Raw genomic sequence first — 20728 nt, forward strand, 5'->3', positions numbered from 1 at the left:
AGGCGGAGGACAGGACGCCCTTATTAAAAATGTTTATTTTTGGTGATAAACCCATTTTCAGCTGTATTAATAAATCTGCCCCAGGTCACCGCCCCTAAATACATCAAGGAATGCTTTTTAATGGAAGAAAAAAGAAACAATTACATTCTATTACGCTACACGTTTGCACTGGTTCATGGGAGATTTTACGTTTGTGATTATGCAAATGAATTTTAGCGGAAACTTGAACTGTAACCTTTCCACCGCTATTTCAAGCACATTTTTGGTGCAATTTCCCAATTGCATCCAAAACGGTAACTCCCCCAACCTCTACACTTTAAAAGTGTAATTCAGTCAGATAATTGGAACAGATATAACAACGGATGTGGTGGAAATAGAGTTAATGACAAGGTTGCTTTTTGAACTATAAAGTGTTTTGCAACTTCTTTCCTATGTAAATTAGCTAAACTACTGCAATTGTTTGATGGCCAGTTTAAACCTTGTTAAACCCAACATTTAAAAGGTAACAGTGACATTTTAAATTTAAAGAGTGCATCTCGCTTTTTTTTTAAAGATGGGTTACAAAAAGCTGAGAACTAATTGTCATATCTTTTTGTTTTCTGTATTTTTGTTTGCATATTTCTGTTTAAACTCGGAGTCTTGATCACATGGTCTGGGAATTAGCCTGCAGCAGTTACTGAACCTGAGAGCGTGAGGGAGCCAAATTAACACACAGTTGAAATGACAAGAACACTAAAGCACCCTGGGTTAATGACTGTATCTACTGATGTTAATTCAGTTCTCTCACACATGTCGAGTTCCAGCATCAGTGACTGCTCCAAGCCATTTCCCCGATGATGTCATTGGCATTCAATATTTAAACAGAATTATATATCTGTACACTATGTCTCCTGCTCAACAGAACAGAAGAAGGTTCTTACAAAGTTAGATCTGTTTGTCATTTTTCTTTGCAGTTATTGATAGGGAGACTCAATCTAATTACTTCATTATAAATGTCTTTAATAAAATGTAATCAAATTTAAGCTATGCACATGGATTAAGAGGGAAAAATATCAAACCATAAAATAACATAATCACTGGATTATCTACAGGGAACACCTTTTATTTTGAGCGATTTCAAGAGAACACAAACAGCAGAGAGGTGTGTTGTCTTAATGCAGATCATTAGCTGTAATTTGCCAGAGGCTGCAGTGGTGTCTGTATGTAAACAAAGACAAATTACGTACCAGTTGTTCACTTGTAGAATAGTAAGCCCTGTGTCTTGAGCTAGTTGTTTCTTCTGTTCTTCTGAAGGGTAAGGGTGCTGAAAGATACCAAATCAAAGAGGCACAGTTAGGACAACACAATCAGGTAAAAGTACTTAAAAGCACTGTGGAAATACATTGGACACAATTTTAATATGCCGGTGGGAAGAGTGGGGGGGGTGATTTGCGGGCGCCAAACCCGGAAGGGAAGTAGGCGGGTTGCGACCACAGAGGACAATTAAAGTCTCTTCCGGGTTTCGTGCCCGGCAGCCAGCCTGATTGACAGGATGGTTGCCGACAGGAGATGCACATCCAAAGACTGGGGGCGTGGGGGGGGGGGGAGAAAGAGAGAGAAAGACCTCATCGGCCGTTGTGAGAGAGATTGGGGGAGGGGGGAGACAAAGGTCGGGGGGGGGGGAGACATCGGACATCGGGGGAGGGGGGTTCAGGTGACATCGGACATCGGAGGGAGGAGCTGCAGGTGACGATGCTTGTAAAGTTTCACCAGGCGTGAATCGGAAGCCGGGGGGGGAAAGCCGCCCAGGCGAGGTTAAAATCTTTTTAACTGCCCAGTTCACGAAAAATAAAATACCTTAAGTACCTCGATGGTACATTTGCTCCTTTAAATATCGTCCCGCCAGCTTTAATTGCTGGTGGGACTTCAGTGTTTGGGAACGGCACGCGCCCAGATGACCCTGGGCCGTGTGCATTCTTCAGCGGGTTGGAGCCGGGAATCCTGTCCGCTTCAAAAAATCATGATTTTCTTTGCCCCCACCGCCCCCCCCCAACCAACGCCCCCAGCACACCCGAACTTTCATTTTAAAATTGAGCCTATTAAGTCGGAATACGTTCATTAATTAATGTAAGTAAGCTGAGGTGCGGTACTCTCATAAGCATTAGTGGGATCTGAAATCATCTAATTAATGGCAGCAAATGGGATGCCAATTATAAAGTTAAGTGAAGTGTAGAAACAGCTACATTAATTAAGATGCTTGCTGTACCTGCTCACTCAAGTTTATTAGAACACTAGACAGGCAATTTGACAGAAGACCATAAAAATTAATTAGTGCCAGCTTCCCATTTTTCCTTTGGGTGTGAGATATTATAAAATTCTAATTTTGAAAACAACCACCAAACTTTGCTGGAATCTGCAGTCCAGTAATTGGAATTATCTGATGACACCATTCTAAAAGTTTTCAAATAATATGAAATCGGCCGTAATTTCATATATTAAAACCAGAACAGACGAAGAGCTTTGAATACTATCTAATGCAATACTGACCATTGCTCATACATCAGAGTTAGTTACCTGAGAAGAATTTGAAGGGAAAAAATTTGCAAGGTTACAGGGAAAGGGCGGGGGAGTGGGACTAGCTGGATCGCTCTTGCAGAGAGCCGGCACAGACTCGATGGGCCAAATGGCCTCCTTCCGTGCTGTAGCCATTCTATGATTCTATGCATTGAATCTGATTTGAAGTGTAGAACAATCTTGGTGCTACTTTATTATAAATCTAATAGTAAAAACAACAGAGCTTTCCACCTTACTTCAGAAGAGAAAAAGCAGTTCGATAGTAAAAACACATTAAATTCTCGGAACACTAAAACAACATTCAAAAAGCAATCCTGCTGCACATTACTTACTTTGACTTGAATAATTGATATGATCATTTTCATAGCTTCTAAGCTACTAGAACTGGGGAACATAAGGCTGCTGTCAAATTGCACCTCCAGCCTGAGATTGGTAGGTGCGGAATGGATTGCATATCCCGTAGACCAAAGTTATACTACGGGCTGCACGATGCTGGGTCTCGGCGCTGAGCTCAGCGGGGAAGAGTCCTAGGATGTGTGCCTTCATGCATGCATAGAGCTCTACTCCCTGCCTGATCAATTTTTAATGTTTTGAGAGTGCAAGCGGGAAGTCCACACTCTCATCGCATTAAAAAGATTCTGCTTAAGACGATAAAGTATCCACGTGCTGCCTGGACGCTGTTCAAAAGCAGCTTCGCACTGGTCCCGAGTTATACTACACACTGTGCACGAGGGAGTCACATCACCACTCTGATTCCTACATCACACTGCTTAATTTGCATTGATGTAAAGTGGAAATGTTAGTATAACAGTAGCTTTAGAAGACAATGCATGCAGAGCCACGAGCGTTCATTGATGAGTGAAACTCGTATTTATTTTGTTTTACCTTGAGAATCGTTCCCTACTTAGCATTCCCTTCAGTTACTTGCGAATCTCACAAAGATACAAAGACATACCCAAGGCATAACCTGTACTGTCACTCGAACTCAGTTAAGTGTAGTGGTGGGCGGATGGTTTATACTCAGCCCATCTGAATTCCAAATTCAACAGCAGAGTTGCAGATTTTGTCAAGTTTGAAAGAGCTACACAGCACTAAGGCAAAATAGTGGTGGTTAAAAGTCTGTCACTGATGGTGCTGATAGTGAATGGAGCAATTTGAGGTGATGAGCAGCACACAAGAAGAGTATCAGAACAACATACTAATTTAAGTCTCAAGCTTGGATCAGTGGCAGTATTTATGCCACTCCACAGACTTGAGCACATAATCTAGGCTGACACTTCAGTGCAACACTGAGGGAGTGCTACACTGTTGGAGGTGCGGTCTTTCAGATTAGACACCTGTCTGCCCTCTCAGGTGGATGTAAAAGAACCCATGGCACTATTTAAAGATCAGAGGAATTCTCCCAGTATCTTGGACAACATTTATCCCTTAACTAACACCACTAAAACAGATTTGCTGGTCATTTATCACATTGCTGTTTGTGGGACTTTGCTGTGCACAAATTGGCTAAAGTAAAACAGTGACTACATTTCAAAAGTATTTAATTGACTGTAAAATGCTTTAGGATGTCTTGAGAATGTGAAAGGCGCTATAGAAATGCATGTTTTTTTCTTTCTTTAACTTAAGCGTGATGCATCATACGGTATATTGGTACAATACACTAAATACGCTAAGTGACAATGGTACATACAATATATTATGCCATCCCTCCATTAGAATACTCTCTGATATACCATGACCTCTGATATAAAATGCTTTGTATATCATTTCTTCTCCAACATAGAAATCATATAATAACTCCATCCAATGCACACCTCTTTATCGCTAGGCTCTCAAAGACAGCATTTTAAAGAAAGTTTAGTGTATTTTCACTCGTTTCTTCAGTAAATGGTTAGATATAACAATCAGTTCCTGTGGTGTATTCTTCTCATTTCCATTACCTCATGTAACTACAGATTGCAGGATTCTGGGAGTTTCCTGTTACTTGTAAAAACAACATTGTGTTTATTGGAACTCTATCAGGGTCTTTCCCAAGAAAGCTGAAGTGTATAAAATAGAATGGCTTATGTATACCGAAGATTTCCTTTATAATCGTTTTGAATTACAGTCTAAATAGGCCAGACTAAAGGGGCATCTTCTGTGTAAAAAAAAAATCTGTTTATTTATGTTTTCTGCAATTGTTTTTAAAGAATTCCAGATCAACACAGTAAACACTTTTATAGTGCCAACTGGCAGCCACAGTCTTCATTAAATGGCTAAGCAGTCACCCCTCGCTGTGTTAGCAGAAGCTGCCCTGTGGTCTAACACTGTAAAACCTTTTACACTGCTAACATTATCACTATAATGGCAGCATTAAAATTAAACTACATATAGTACTCAACTTAAAGTAGTGCCAAAAGAGCACAAGCAATTCAGCTTTAGGTTACTCATTATGCTTTTTATCTTTCAAAGATGGGTCTGAAGTGAATGCAGATGAAACCACTGTTATGTTGTCCAGATAAACCACCGAACCCAATGCCAGTTCTCAAAGGGTATGACTCTCAAATTGTCACTAGTTGACATTACTTCTAAATATATGTTGGGAGTCCGAGAACTGCTCAAAGTCTTTTAGGGAAATTATTGTTTCCTTTTTTATCAAATTTGTATTTTTTTAAAATCAAATTGTACTTTAAAAAGGTATTGAGATATGCAATGAATGCAATGTGTAGTTATGATCCATACCAGTTCAGTGGAACACTGAAAATAATTAGCAGGTCAAATCCTAAATAACAGCCTGCCCAAAATCTGCTTTTTTGGGACTTAACTCTTTATTCTAAAACCTTCAAAATTAATTTGCTGCCTTTTTTCTTATGGAACAAAAAAAGTAGATAAATCCTCCTTGTTTATTATTTAATAATTGTTCACAAATCTGTTACTTTTCATGTGATTTGATTTTTAGGTAATTGCTATAAACTGAGTCTAATTTGATGTGCTAAACTATAATTGATACACTGCCTCCAGCTATTAGGATTCAAGAATTCTGTCTCCGTCGTGAAATGGAAAGTATTTGGTGTTGCTTTTTAAAAGTGCAGGATTGGTCGACTGTTAGAATTAAATTAAATGCCAGAATAACATGCCCGCGCTAAAAATAACAACAAAAATGTGGGGAAACATGAATTCTTGGGCCTTAATGCTCCCTAGATCAGCTGATTTTTTTTTTAATGCTGGTCCCTGTTGCCTGCCAGTATGACTTTTGAATTTAGAAAAAAAATAATTGCTCTAATCACATGAAAACCATGACTTCACGCAGCTAGCCCCAAAGCAAAATATCAAGGAGAAAAGAAATACACCATTTCTTGGAAAAAAAAATTGATAGGGCATAAAAGGTCTCTGAAAGTGAATTCTTGTCAGGCAAATTAGAAGAAATGAATGAATTACAGTCCTTGATATATAGAAACCCATGACTTCACAATGAACCAACTTGCCACAGGCCAGGGCTACTATACAAACATTCCATTTAATGTTTCTTTCCCACCCACGAGCAGAGCGAGGCTTGCACCATAGGCTCTGGCAGATATCACATCATCACTCGGAGATAAGCAAAGGGACAGCTTTCAAAGCTGCTGATGCTGCTGGACAATAAAGAATTCATTCTTAAATTTGGTAGGTAGCTAGTTTAAACTCTTGCCTTGTGGATCCAACACTGCTGTTGACTCTCGTCCTTGATGTTTTATCCCCCCCCCCGCCATCTCTCACGGTCCCCGTTATGCAGCAGTTACTACCTAAATATTTTGGAAAGATATCTGTAGTCAAATATACTTTAATCTCCATAGTCATCTCAGGCTATCAGGGTAAATTTTGCCTTGTGCAATAATTCGGACCTCTAATTTCTTGTGCACCTTAGCTTCAAACCACTATCTCTTAAAAGCTTAATTATTTGCAAACAATCGATTCGAGTGGGAATTCGAGAACGGATAGGCCACAGACCACTGGGATAGCTGCAATGCATTAGGAGAGCAAATAAAATTAACTTCAGATCTTACAATACAAATTAACGATTGGGACAATGTAGAGATGCTGTAGTAATGTCGTGGTCCTGTTGGGAGTGCTCTCTATTTAATCTGCTTTAACACCTGGAGGACCAGTAAAAAGTCATCAAATAGCGATTATGTGGGGGAAGCCTGAGTGGCCCCTTTTCAGAACCGATCCCATTACATGTACGTCAAGAGAAAATTGACCAACTTAGTTAGTTCTCATCCTTTTGTTCAAATCCCTCCATGGCCTCGCCCCTCCCTATCTCTGTAACCTCCCCCAGTCCTACAGTTCTCATCCTTGTGTTCAAATCCCTCCATGGCCTCACCCCTCTCTATCTCTGTAACCTCCCCCAGTCCTACAGTTCTCATCCTTGTGTTCAAATCCCTCCATGGCCTCGCCTCTCCCTATCTCTGTAACCTCCTCCAGCCCTACAACCCTCCGAGATCTCTGCGCTCCTCCAATTCCGGCCTCTTGCGTATCCACGATTTTATTCGCTCCACCATTGGCGGCCATGCCTTCAGCTGCCTGGGCCCTAAGCTCTGGAATTCCCTCCCTAAACCTCTCTGCCTCTCTACCTCTCTCTCCTCCTTTAAGCCACTCCTTAAAACCTACCTCTTTGACCAAGCTTTTGGTTACCTGTCCTGTGAAGCACCTTGGGATGGTTTACCACTGGCGCTATATAAATGCAAGTTGTTGTTGTTGTTGTCTAGATGAGAATCCTGGATAACCAGGAAAATATAATAGGTAGGAACAAAATAGAGAGAGGCACACGTCCAATCCATCGCATCAGGTGGATGTGCATTGCTGGCGAAAATGTTATGCTGGCTCCAATGAATCTAATGTTAAAAGGCATATTTACAGTCTGCAGAATACTGTCGCGTTCACAGCAATGAGAAAAGATTTCTGCACTGTGGCGATGTCAAAAGTAGCAATGTGACTGGCACTAAAGCCAGGAGGGTGCTCACACCACTTGAACTTTACGTCAGGTACACCATAACACTATACTGGCGTGAAGCTGCATTTTAAAAGTGCCCTCACTCTCCCAACATTAAAAATGTGCTGCTGTGGGAGTGGGAGCACTTTGTATGTGCCCCACTGTCACTGCACCTGGGTGCTGCTCATTCTTGGATCAACGTGCACTATAACAAGTGTCTATCAACTGTGCAGATCCTGGGCAACACGTCATTTACCTGCAGTAGAACAAGCAGCTTTACCTCTCGTCACACACCTGCTGGGACTTAGGTTCATAACTTATCGCACGCATAGCAAGAAAGTTTAGGGTTTGCGAGGGGAGCTGAAAATGTTACGGTACCAATAAACTAATGATTGCCATGTTATGAATTGCTGTGCAGCTTAATACACCAGCTACTGATGACGTCTGATATTTTGGATACCGATCCTGGTTTTTATGTAAGTGAGAGGATGTGAATGTGCTACAGTCTGGTGAGAGTGGGATCAGCCATTCTCTACCAACTTCTTGAATATTTAACACCGCCCCTTTTAGTTCATCATCATTCTCCAACACTTGGCAAAGCTCTGCGTGGTGTCCAGGCAAACTGAGACTGGAGAAGAACTGGGACAACAATTTAATGATTAAATATCATTATGAAAATATGAAGATGGTCTTTTGATTTTCGTGTCAAAAGTGCTGAACCTCACCAGCTATGTAGGGAGTATACGCAGGGAACAGAAGAGCCATCCACTTTTCAGTTAATAACACAAGCTGGAATTTGAGATGGCGTATGTTTAGGTTTTTAAAGAAAAATTCCGAGGGTATGGAATTTCTCTATTGTCTTGCCCAGCCCCCCTCATCCCCAGGTTATGAGATATGCCCTCAGGCCTCTGGCAATGCTGATATGAACTGACCACAAAGAGACACAGCAGTGGCCCAAGGATGGATGAGCCTCCAAACCCCACCACGCGAAGGCAGCTTCCCTCCCTGCAGTGCCTACCAACTGCAATATGGTCGAGATTGGGAATTCAGTCACGTCAGAGATTGGCCTGCACGTCCAATGCTCCTATGTCACATCACCATGACATTAACAGTGAACACCGTCTGTGGTGTTCTATATACCTTGTGACGGGATATGAGAAATGGGGTTAATGCTGGCAGAAGCTCACATGGAAACAAAGACTAATGACATTTCTGAATGCACTCTGAAAATATGCAAAATACAAGGCTTTTGTAAAGTGTTTTGACATGTAATAATGTTGTGTATTTGAACTACGAGTGCAAGTTGGAGAGGATCTATGTAACAGGAAATGTTTTTGCAGTTTGGTGGACAGACAGTGAAAATTGGAGCTCGATGGGTCATTATGGTGGAGAGGACAGGGAAAGGCTTGCCTACAGGATTTCCAGTTAGCACAGAACATGGCCGAGTACAAGGAGCTCCACCAGAAGATACTACTGTCCTCCAACTTAAATAAGCTCTTCGTTTTTAGTTGCTCGAAAACTTGACAGCAATTAAGCTTTAATGTCCCTCAACAAACATATAACCTGCAATCAGGGCTAGCCATCGTTTAAGTTATTTGTGGCTTAGCAAGTAGGATATTTCTTTTATCGCCTGAATAAACTTTCACTCTCCAAAACTGAAACACAAACTTTAGCTGGAGAAATTGATCCTAAAACTTAAACAAAACACACAGAAGTTCAAATAAGTGGTCTACATGAGAGCCATAAAATAGGAAATGAGGACCAATTTAAACATGTTCGTCCCTCAATGGAGAACCAACTTGAAAATAATATTTTAATCCTAACTTACAACAGACTTATTTTTCCCTCTCTGCAGTTTGTATGTAATAGTTCAATAGAGTATTTTTCTTTAAATGCCAATGAAATGAGGGCCAACTCAACAAATGAGATTCCCATTTGAGAGCTTACATCGTTTTAATTGAAACCCCTAGAAATACACCTTTAAAAATCATTAGGAGTCGGGAAGAAGGAAAGAGTTGCAAGATATCCCATAAGATCAAAGGTAGGAGAGACGAGAATGAAGCAGAGAAATATCAGAGACAGAGTGAGACGTGCGTTGCTTTTTGACACACCAATACTCCAAAGTAACTCACTTCTGGCAATCTGGCAAGTAGAACATTATAAAATTACTTACAAATACTTCTGCGCTTGTGTGCATTGTGTTCAATATGGAGTACGGGGCTGCAGCATTAGCGCAGCGTAATTAACAATCTACGCTCCCAAAAGTAAAATCAAAAAGTTTCCATCTAGGATTCACAAAGGTCAGGATAAATTTATATGGTACCAAAATAATGCTTTTAATCCTCAAACTGCTTTACTTTTTGAAAGTTTCCACGATACATTGTCACGCTACATTGCTATTTTTGAAATGTCCTTTGGTGAATAACGAGAGACCAAGTGCTTCCCCCAGACCAGTAATGATGGGAAACAAAGACAGCTAAGTACCAATGGAAAATTTCCAGCCCTCCTATCTTAATGATACTCCTTGTCCAAATGTACTCCTTTCATCAAATTTTCCACCACAGTCTGCAAAATGTGGATGCCAAGACAGTGATACACTCTCTATATCTTATCTTTGCTTGTAACCAAGTATCAATAACATTCCCTCCCTCGCAGGCCTGCTCACTATGACAGCACAATGAAATGGCTGCAGAAAATTTGAAAATAATCCTGTGCAGAACCAGCCGTTGAGATAATGGGAGGCTGTGCTTTCCCCCAGCGAAGGCCTGCAATCTGTAATTTTACTCGCCATTGCTGGCTCTAATACCAACGTTTGCTGAATAACTACAGCCAGGTGGCACTGGGTGCAAACCACTCTCAAGGACTTGTACAAAACAAAAGAGTGCAAGTGAGAGCGAGGGAAAGAGAAAAAAAAGACCGATGTTGTAAAATGTTTTGGGAACAGGCACTTTGAGTGCTTAAGAAGTAGGAGGCAACATGGCAGCTCTCCAATCTGACCCTTATCAGGACAGCATTCTGTTGCTCAACTAAATATGTTGGAGAACAATTTCGGAAGTTCTTTCATCCCTTTTCCTCCAGCCCTCCTCCTCCACAATTCAGCCTAATGCACTAATATAGGCTGACCTTGAGCTAAACTCTGGAATGCAATGGCTAGATAGATCCTCCCTGCGAAAAAAAAAACGTTTTACAGATTTTCATTACATCTAAAGAACCTGTTTAGTGCTCAGCATGCATGGATTGTTCAGTAATGTTAAAAGTGACTTTTGTTTCTTCCCCACTGAATGTGATCAAAGATCCGCTCTGTGCCTCGCATTTGCACTTTACAAGTAGTGAGAGTGAAGAGCTGTGGTGTCCAGCAAAGGCACAGCTTGAGGTTATAGCAGAAGCCAAGGTGCTTGTTAGCATTTCCAAAGTTTCCTGCTGGAAACCTTTCTATTTAAATGGGAGGGCTACTTTCATTTACAATCAGTATATGGGGGGCACTGGCTTCCTACACTTTGTGAGGCAGTCATGTTTTCTGCAATTTGGGGGTAGGAAGGTTTGTTTTAAGACCCATGTTATAAATACAAATGAAAGTGTTCATTGTCAAAACCAGCAGAAAAATACAGAGCTTGGTGACTGGTCACCTGGTCTGACCACTGTAGTAAGGTATTAAATTTATCAATTTGTGCTGAACAATCATCTTGAAGTAAAGGTGGTTTTATGTATGAGACTAGAATAGACTATTGGCGATACGAGCGGATGGACACTTAACGTATTTGTACGACATTCCTCCATTAAATAGTAGAGGAATGTCATACATAAGCATTAAACATTAATTCACTAATATTGCCAATAGTAATTTCTAGCCTAGTGTCAGAATAAAAAAAACATTTGGTGGATTGAGTTGAGCTATAATATTCTTCAATTATTTTTGGTGTACATGTTACCATCTCTTTTTTTGTTGATAAAGGACTTCTGTTTCATAATATCGACACTTAAAAAACAGCAATGTTTTACTATTGTTGTTAGCATCAGTGTTACTGTACGTGTTAATAGCAATCTCATGCCATGGTGAAAATGACTTTTATTCAGTAAGGCTTTTCTTTGATACAACAGTCACACCTCTGCTCAATAGATAATACAGACATTACGCCCGGCCCCCCCTCACCACCACTACCCCACCGCCTTTTTCTCACACTTGCCCCCCCTCCCTGCTCCCTCATTAAGAAAATGCTGAGATTGTAGCAAATGGCACAAATGTCATTCAGGGTCCTTGTCCCCTCAGGGAGAGGGCGATTGTGGAGCGGTTCATTTACTGTGAAAATGAAGCAGTCACAGCACACCACTCTCATTATGCCATCACCAAGGTGGTCTTATTAATGCTGTAGATCCTGCGTAAAACTTAAGAAATAATAAAATACAATGACTGGTGCCTGACACATGATTATTAATGTTAATTCTCCAGTCCTCACCCCTCCCCCTCTCCCTCTCCCTCCACACCAGGGTAGCACAGAAAACTTAAAACCAATGTTTTTTTTCTTTTCCGCAGGGCACTAAAACCACCGTGTTATTTAGGAACATCACAAATATAACAAAATCTTACCCCTGCTTTAGGAACGATGTAAGATGCTTACAGAACATTTTTATAAAAGTGTAAACTGAGGAGAAGGCGCTCGATCAGGAACCTCCACAGTTCAGGTTCTGGAGGCCTGAGGCTCAGACTAAGAACAGCTGGGGCTGTTATTCAGAATTAGTACAAATTACTGAAGTCATTATTGTGCTGATGCTCATGCCGACATTAGGACTGGGTGATACCTACTCTAACCCAAGGCTGAGGTTCCTCTCCGCTTGCACTGATTTAGAGCTGTCAAGATATATATTCAAATGCTCTGCTGTCATTTCTCTAGGCTCTGGCAGAAACACTGCAGGTAACCCCAAATAGCTATAGGAAGAAAGAAATTCAGTGTTTACTGAAGAGAGTAGCAGCCACAGTACACAACTGGCGACACTTGGAGCTTTGCGCATGTTTATCCATGTTAAGTTCTCCATTAAGCCACCGTAGCGCTGTAACCACATTCCATTACGGATCATTGTCCCCCCCACTCAGACGGCTGTATTAAGGGGTGCTCTTTGCTCCACACCTGCTGCTCAGGTTGTTGTGCGATAAGGACCACATGAGACCACTGGTTGGAACTTGCTGGACTGCAACTGATGAGCTTGGGCTAATTCAGGGGTGATTATGTAGTTTACTGGACCACTAAACCTCTTTAAGCTTGTAATTACTGCCTATTTGAGTAAAGAACATTCAAAGCAATTCACTGCACCATGCCTGCCACAGCTGGAAGCAGGCTGCCAGGAGTCTGCAGGGACATAATATCTGTAGGGACATGGATAAAGGCACAGTTAGCAGGTAAAAAAAAAGCAGAATCAGCAAGGGTTTTGAGCTTATAGACCTCAATCTCGTTTTAAAAAAAAAACAGACCAATGGCTAGGTATATAAAAGACTGCATCATGCATTATGAAAGGCATTGTAGATTAAAACTAACACCAAAGTGAAATAAAAACATATCTGTAACCTTTGTAGCCTACTTTACATTCTGTAATCATTAGGGAACCTATGCATTCGAAGCGCTTTCTTGAAACAACATCAAAGCATAAAGTGCAGCAGCATCTGTGTGGCTAGATATTCTCTCACAGCTAGTCTTCGTTTATTGGTCCTGTTAAACCAAGTGTCTAAAATTTCACAAACCAACATGTACGTTAAAATTAGAACAGCATCACTGGGAAACCTCAACGCTCCAGCTACCCGGTGATAGGAAAGCTAAGTAACCAGTCGGCTTTGCCATACGCTACACAGTCAGCTGTATTTGTAAAACGCATCTCTCTAAGAGGATTTTTTCCATTCAGTGCGGTGCTACGCAGATCAATGCTCTAATCTGCTGGAACAAACAAGCAGGTGACTTCCAAAAAGGCACTACAGTCTCACTGCTCATGTCGAAATATTGCAGTTGGCTTCTGTACACAAAAATTAAGATGTGAATCACAGCAAAGAAAACAGGCTAAATTTCAAAGAGCAGTTGGAGGTATTGCATCTTTGTTGCACTGCTGCTAGATTATGTTTAGGGTATATTAGCACAAGTGTGGGTTATTGTTGTGAAAAGAACCCGAACAGCTTATAATCTGGGGTTTTTTTTGCGCATGAGTTGTAGTGTATGTTCTTATTTTAGTATACGCCTGAGTTATGCTTTGCATTTGGTTGCTTTGGAGCAATGGAGTCACGGGAATTTGAGGATGGCTTGAGGATGTTGCACCCTGTTTGTTATTTAATCTGTTTGTGCCATTGTAAAGGCATGTGGCCCTGGCTGCCGATCCAGAGACCAGTTTGGCAAAAGCCCAAAGGAACAGGGGTTCCGTCAAAAGATTTCAAAACCGTGTTAAATGTATCCATATATAAAATATATTAGAGGTGATGAGAGAGGTTTTCAAGGAATTCTGGCAAAAATTCTCAACCTTGACCAGTAAGTAATACCCAGTAGCTACACTGATCAATAATTTAAATATTCATATAGCACCATATGCAGTGCAAAATGATAACAACACTAATTCTGTGATTAAGTGTTAAAATACCCAGTTGTTAACAATGGTCGTGTCACTGCAGAATGTCTGTGTAATCTCAGGCCCGCTGTTAGTTTGCACAGAGAAATAACACAGTATTTTGAATCTTTATTAATGGGACCATTCCAGGACTCCCCCAATGTCTCAGCGAGGTTAGCCATTGAGTGACTGAACCATACAGAACAGGAAGGTCCTAGGCTCGATTTCTCTCTGTGCTCAGTCAAGTGGCATCTGCTGGAGGCGTGTGCGCGTGTGTGGATGTTTGCTGATTGGATTCACAATCAAACAGCCCTTTGACGCACACGGCCAAGTCTCGCACATGGATACCAGTCACTTGGGCAAAGTCCTAGAGGACACTGAATGGTACCTCAGGAAGGACTCCACAGCTTTAGGAGAAGATGTGGGGGGGGGGGGCGGGGGGGGGGGGAGGAGTGCCAGGGGCAAAAATTGGCAATAAAGAAGCACACTCTTGCCATTCTTTTGTAAACCTACTCTGAGTCAAACCATAAACACTCTCGCACTTCGATTTAGGAATGAAGGAATTATTCCAAATCTTTAAGTCTTATTTCTCAGATGCATCACATTCACAGCTTAACACAAATGGATACTTCAGAATCTGTTTAGCACATTAGTCAATTCTGGTATTTGTATAATATTAGATTAATACCATCTCATTATGTCATTGCCAGTTGTACAGCTTCTTACACAGAGGAGCAATCAATCCAATTACAGACTTTCAGCATCAAAAAACAAATGAGCGAGTACCTGATATAGACAATTACCAATAATAAATGAATTACTGAAGGCGTCACGTGATGAGAATAGTGGAGGGTTTCATTTTGAAATACGAACTGACTTTTGATTTCTTGACGATCAAACTGAGCCTGTGCGCAGCTTAGAAAACCTTCCATAATGTTAAACCCTAGAAATGTCACTTGTATAATTTAGGGGGAGGATATCATTTTTGAAATCTAAAAGTTAATTTGTTCTAACAGCGTATGAATTGACTCAGCAAAGAAAGAATTAAAATGTAAAAATCACAATACAAACAACCTTTTAATTGCAAAATATTGCAGCCTATTAAAAATATAAAGTCAGAGGATTTTTTTGAAGCAATGCTGTTCCGTACAGTTATTGGAAAGAGTTGTACTATTTACAAATTAGCTAGTAAAATATATGCTTGTGGTAGTGCTAAATTACAACATGATTTAAGAGGCTGAATAGTAATTTAGGTTCAGTTTTACTAAATATGCAGCATCTAAATGAGGTCACTTTAGATACTCCCATTCTTTCACAGTTTTATATTCTTTCCTCTGTTTCTGCATGTCTTGCTTTCATGTCTCAATTTTCCAAGAATGCTATGTGTTTTTTTCCCCTCCACAATTTCTAGCACTAATAAAATAAAAGTCCACTGTAGGAGAAAGCTTTGCAGTCATGCCTGGTATTTGCAGAGCACCAGACCACAGGAACATGCAAATGGTACATTTTTAGAAGATGTGTCAGCCCAAGATGGCAGCTTGTGATTAATGGCTGCCTCATCCGTAGTACTGAAGGCTCTGGCCATGAGCTGACAAACATAGCTTTCGTCCACGGCCAATCAGCAGATGCAAGCTCATCGGCCCTGTCAGGTTGACATATCATTCAAACGACAATGTCAACGAGTATTAATGTTCAATTATCTGTCCTAGAAATAACCCTCGTGGTTTTTTTTTCATTGTGGGACTGTGTGCGCTGTACAGCCGTGATCCTAGCGACCGGACAGATATTGCCCGCTAAAGCCAAATAGCTAAAAGCCGGCATCCTCCTGCTATGAAGATAGTGCTGTGTCCGATCAACGGGGCAGATTTCCTTCATCTTAATGTACAAAACCGTAGCACATTCTCCTGTCATCACCTTTTTTTGCATAACATCATTTGCCATTAATAATGATCTGCACATGCCACATCTGGGCCTTCTCCTCACAAAGCAGTGGATTTTATTTGAATTCACAAGTATCTTTGCCTCCCCATTAAAGGCCACTGTTGCTTTGCCCCCCCCCCAGATCAGGTAATGATGCCTGCTGCTGTCAGTGCAGTAATGTCTGATTGAACCAATATACAAAGGTTATCAGTGGCTGCTAACTCTCCACACGGAGCTGCTAATGAAAAAGGGACAACGATATGATAACCAGTGCTAGCTTCTAGATAAGCCTTACCTCACAATCTCCTGTTTATTTGTACACCCTAGCAGCCACAATACTCAAACGCTTGTGCTTAAAACAATCGGTCAGGAGAGATAAGCCAACTCCTCAGTTCACAAAATCTAAGTTATGTCTTTGGAAATATGCCAATAATCATGGTTCAGAATTTTAATTACAAAGACTGTGCAAGGAAATTTATTCCATGTATTTGATGGGGTAATTTCTACTGCGTATATAAATGTTAGCATCCTAATACCCCAACATCATATCCTGAAATAGTTGCAACACATGAAATATTAAAAAAATTCTATTTTAATTTTAAACAAACTTTTCTCTTTGCTGAATCTGTTTTAGCACCAAAGGCTTCTAATTATTACTTGAAGAACTAAATTAATAAATACAAATTGGGTATTTTGTTCTGGTATCTAAAATATACTGTACACAGTTTACATTCCTACCGGAGATACTCAGTTAAAACCAACCAAAAACACCCACTATTCTAGGCCCAGTTTCCCTGGATCAAATCATTTGTTGTCAATTTCTTTTCTAAATCAACCTTTGATAATTTGCCCCGCAGTTTATTCAATCAGCTTATGAGGGTGGAAGTGATGAATGTTGCTGAGTGCCAGTAGTTTTTGGTCCATGGTGATTACCCCCAAGGAGATCCTTATACTTTGTCTCAGGGGCCTGTCAGCCTTGTAATTGATGATGTTTTCACTGCAAGGTGTGGGATTGGGAGCCACCAGGGCTCGATGGGGAGCTAAAACTGCATGAATTGACTCAGCTGTGCCTTTTACTGGTGACTTCTGTAAGTATAAACTCATTAATTCCAACTGCTCTTTCATTTTGTGAAAGGGGACCTATTATCATCGCACATGTAGAATGTTGGTAAATCTTAAACCAGCTAGTTAATGGGGTTTAGTGACGATAATAACTTGAACTACTGACGATCCTTAGTCAGTAACATTTGTTGCAAAAAAACTTTTTGATCGAAATATAACTTTTAACAAATAAATGTTAAATCCAGTTAAAACCTGAGTGTTGTGTAATGATTCTGCAACACATGCAGTTTGATGCAGTACAATGCAGTTTGATTTTAGAATTCATTACAAAGAACATTAAGTAAACATTTCCAAACAAAGCCCGTTCATTCATATTCCAAAACATATTCTTTAAAATTTAAATTGGATTACATCAGAGTTTGTGATCAATTGTTTTCTGCCCAGTAAAGTTTAGGTTAAGCAGATTAACGGAACAAGTCCAGGAGCAGGCTAATAATCTAAATATGAACGGGAAGTATGAGATATTGTCGCCTTGCCAAGTCAGTGACAGTATGCCTTGTTGAGGTTGCTATGGGTGACCAGTGCACTGACATCCTGGGGCTCGAGCAATAAACATCCAATGACTAATGACTTCAGGAGTCTGAGTGACCTTTGACTCTCAATGGCCTGGACAGTTTGACAAATGATCGAGTGCAAAAGGCAACAAAGTCAAACCAACAACTTCTCCGTCTGTTTCAAGAAAGTAGCATCTGTTGGCAAGCTACCGTGACAACGAGGGATGTTCTACTTGCTAAACGTCATATCACAATTTTAATACAGATGTGTGATTTTAAATTTAACAGCTTAGTAAACACCAGTGACATAAGTAAACAAAAGTGACCACAAAGGCAATATCATTTATGCTGGAAAGTTTCCCATCCTAAACATCGTTCAGGACACTTTTGGGATAATGGTCAAATCTAGGAGCCAGTTAAAAGAGTGTTTCAAAAATGCAACTTTCACCCATTGCTGGATAGAGCTACAAACACAGGCAGCCATGCTGGAAGCAAATACACCAGGAATGGAAAGTTCCTAGCTCTAACAGTAGCTTTTGTGTCATTGTCAATAGATCCCTGGTCCTTTCCTGGTACAACAGGCATCAGCTCTAATACACAGCAACAAGAAGGCTTCCAGCTACAGTAAAAACCATGCCTGCTGTTCGTCCCTTAATGATAACTTTCACCGCGGTGCATTGTCACCATAGCAATGGAAATGGATGTGAGTAACTGAAAAGGTTGTGTCATCACCCAGTTTCCTGTTACATAGCACAGGCCTGACAAACTGCCCTGCTTGTGTGTATGTGTTTCTTTTAAAATCCATCGTGATTACACAAATAACTTCTCAACGAGCTCAACAGAGGTGACCTGTTCCTCTTCAATAGTATTGGTTTCGAAGACCTGCCATTGGCACTCTGACTACGGATTTAGATCTATTACACAAAACATCTACCTGAACAGTACAAATCCTCGGTCTCTGCTCCTCTGGGTAACCTGAATAAAATACTTGCCCGTAAATCAATCTATCTATACTTATAAAGCATAAAATGAGATAGCCTTTCATTAAAGTTGCCACCTATAAGGTGCACAACAGTATGCAAATATGCCTTTCATGATAATATCTGAAGTAGTGTAAATGTTTGCCTGTCCTATTTAATATCTGATTTTCATATTATGTTGGTGACTCTCAAACTGAACACTGCTCATCTCCTGAAGCACCGAATCACAGTGTAACATTCACTATTGCTCAGATTAACTTGGTGACCACTTCTCAGGCTTGGGTCAACCTTGAATGACATGGTTCTGACATCATAACCTCTACACTCTCAAATCAAAGGATAATGCAGCTTATAAAAAGAAGAAAAATGAAACAAATACTATGCACGAATCATAAGGTTGATTTATGGTGACAGTTCCTGCGGCGGCAAATTGCCATTAAAGTCATGTGAATCCTGTCTATGGATTACTGGGAGGGAAAGAACTTTCATCACGGGCATTCAATGGTGAGACTCATTTGGTGACTATACACGTGTGGTTTTGTGTGGACTGAATAAGATATTCCCACTGCAAAAAAAAAACATCCAACAGGAGATTCGAAGGGCTCAGTTTTAAGACAGCTCCGTGAACTTCACTCACTCGCAGAATGTTCAGGCTAGAAGTTGAAAAGAAAACCCTGCAATTCTCATTATAATTCCTGGACATTCACAGTCTTCTGAAAGACCTTTGACAAAAATATGACATAATAGATACTTTCATTGGTTGGCCCTGCTAAAAGCTGCCATTAATAGTTCTTGACGCAAAATAAAACTTGAAAAGTAATGAGATAGGCAATCTGATTCAAAACTGAATTTGTTTAACTTTTATTTTTTGTTGTTTAGTGCGCAGATGAACATTGGGGTAAATTTAATGATAAAGGCACTCCTTTTCACTCACTGTTATATAATCGAAAGAACGGCATTTAACTGCCATGCACAAATTTGACAGTCGTGATCAAATCCCTTCATTGTACTGTCAGGCAAACAATTAAAGTGCATAGAATCTTAAAACTAAGGGGCTTCCCTAATGGTTCAGTTGGTGTGAAGCAGAGCCATAAAAACGGCAAGAGGTTGATTTTCCGTCCCGGGCGGGAGTGCGGCCTAGCGAGCGGCTGCCCGTCCGGGAGTGGTAGCAGGCCTTTAATGGCCCGGGCCTCATTAACATGCAGCTTGCTGACTTTCCGACCCAGGTGGCTGGGACGTAGGCAGGAAGCGGCCGCCGGGAACCCGCGTGCAGGAACAGTCCCCGACACAAGTTAAGTGGATCGGAGGGGGACTCAGCAAGGTGGAGGGGGGGAGGGGGCAATCGCAGGACAGGGGAGGCCCGACATTTCCTTGTGGGGCCCGGTGGAGCACTTTATTGGGCCTCGATGCAACTCCCGACAGCTGTGGCTTGGCGGTGAAGCCACAACTGCTCCCCCGCTCAGGCCGCAGGTAAAAATAGCAGTCAGGCCTCACTGATGTCTTCGGAGCCTGATCTGCATATTTAAAGAAGGACCTCGCTCCATTTTAACTACCCCATCCCCTGCCCGTTCCCAGTTTCTGCCAGGCGGAGGGAATTAAAATCGACCCTCAAGGACTTCAGATTCAATTCCTAGTTTGACATGGTATTAGCAGTGCTACAACTGCCGTCTCAGTGCCCCCAGGGCTGGGGTACAAAAAGCAAGCAGTGTTCCTATTTCTTATCTTGTGTGAGGGCAGAATTAGGTCCAGCTGCTAACGCCACACTGGAGAATAGTCCACTGTCACTCAGTTGTTGGTGGCAGGACGGACCTTCCAGACCCCTGTAAACTCAACTCATGTTCCTGTGTCTGGGCTCATGGGCTGCGCAGACCAGGATCACCACCATCATGTGACAGCCCACTGCTGCAAGGATAAAGAATTCTCACCGTGCTGCCTTCGGGGGGGGGGGGGGGAGGGAATTAGAGCCCCCAAAAAGGAGGATCAGAAATGTTTTTATGCCTCAGCTAAGTCCAAGGCCTAAGAAGGTAGGTGTTTGGTGCCTATTTGGAGGGAGAGGAGCTCAACATTTGGACGTCCAGTGACTTGAGGTCACCAACACTGCCCCAGGCCACGACTACAACCCTACTTACGGTGAT

General features: G+C 41.3%; 1 protein-coding gene across 4 annotated transcripts in view; it reads right to left on the reverse strand.

Moving 5' to 3' along the window:
* LOC137324791 (homeobox protein Meis1) overlaps positions 1-20728 on the reverse strand; it is a 181697-nt gene that overhangs the window by 83329 nt on the left and 77640 nt on the right. For all 4 annotated transcript variants that reach the window (XM_067989493.1, XM_067989494.1, XM_067989495.1 and 1 more), the window contains exon 9: positions 1227-1303. In XM_067989493.1, the coding sequence (XP_067845594.1) occupies positions 1227-1303 (77 nt within the window). The remainder of the gene's footprint in view (positions 1-1226; positions 1304-20728) is intronic.

The sequence above is a fragment of the Heptranchias perlo genome, chromosome 8, assembly GCF_035084215.1.
Source record: "Heptranchias perlo isolate sHepPer1 chromosome 8, sHepPer1.hap1, whole genome shotgun sequence".
NCBI lineage: Eukaryota > Metazoa > Chordata > Chondrichthyes > Hexanchiformes > Hexanchidae > Heptranchias > Heptranchias perlo.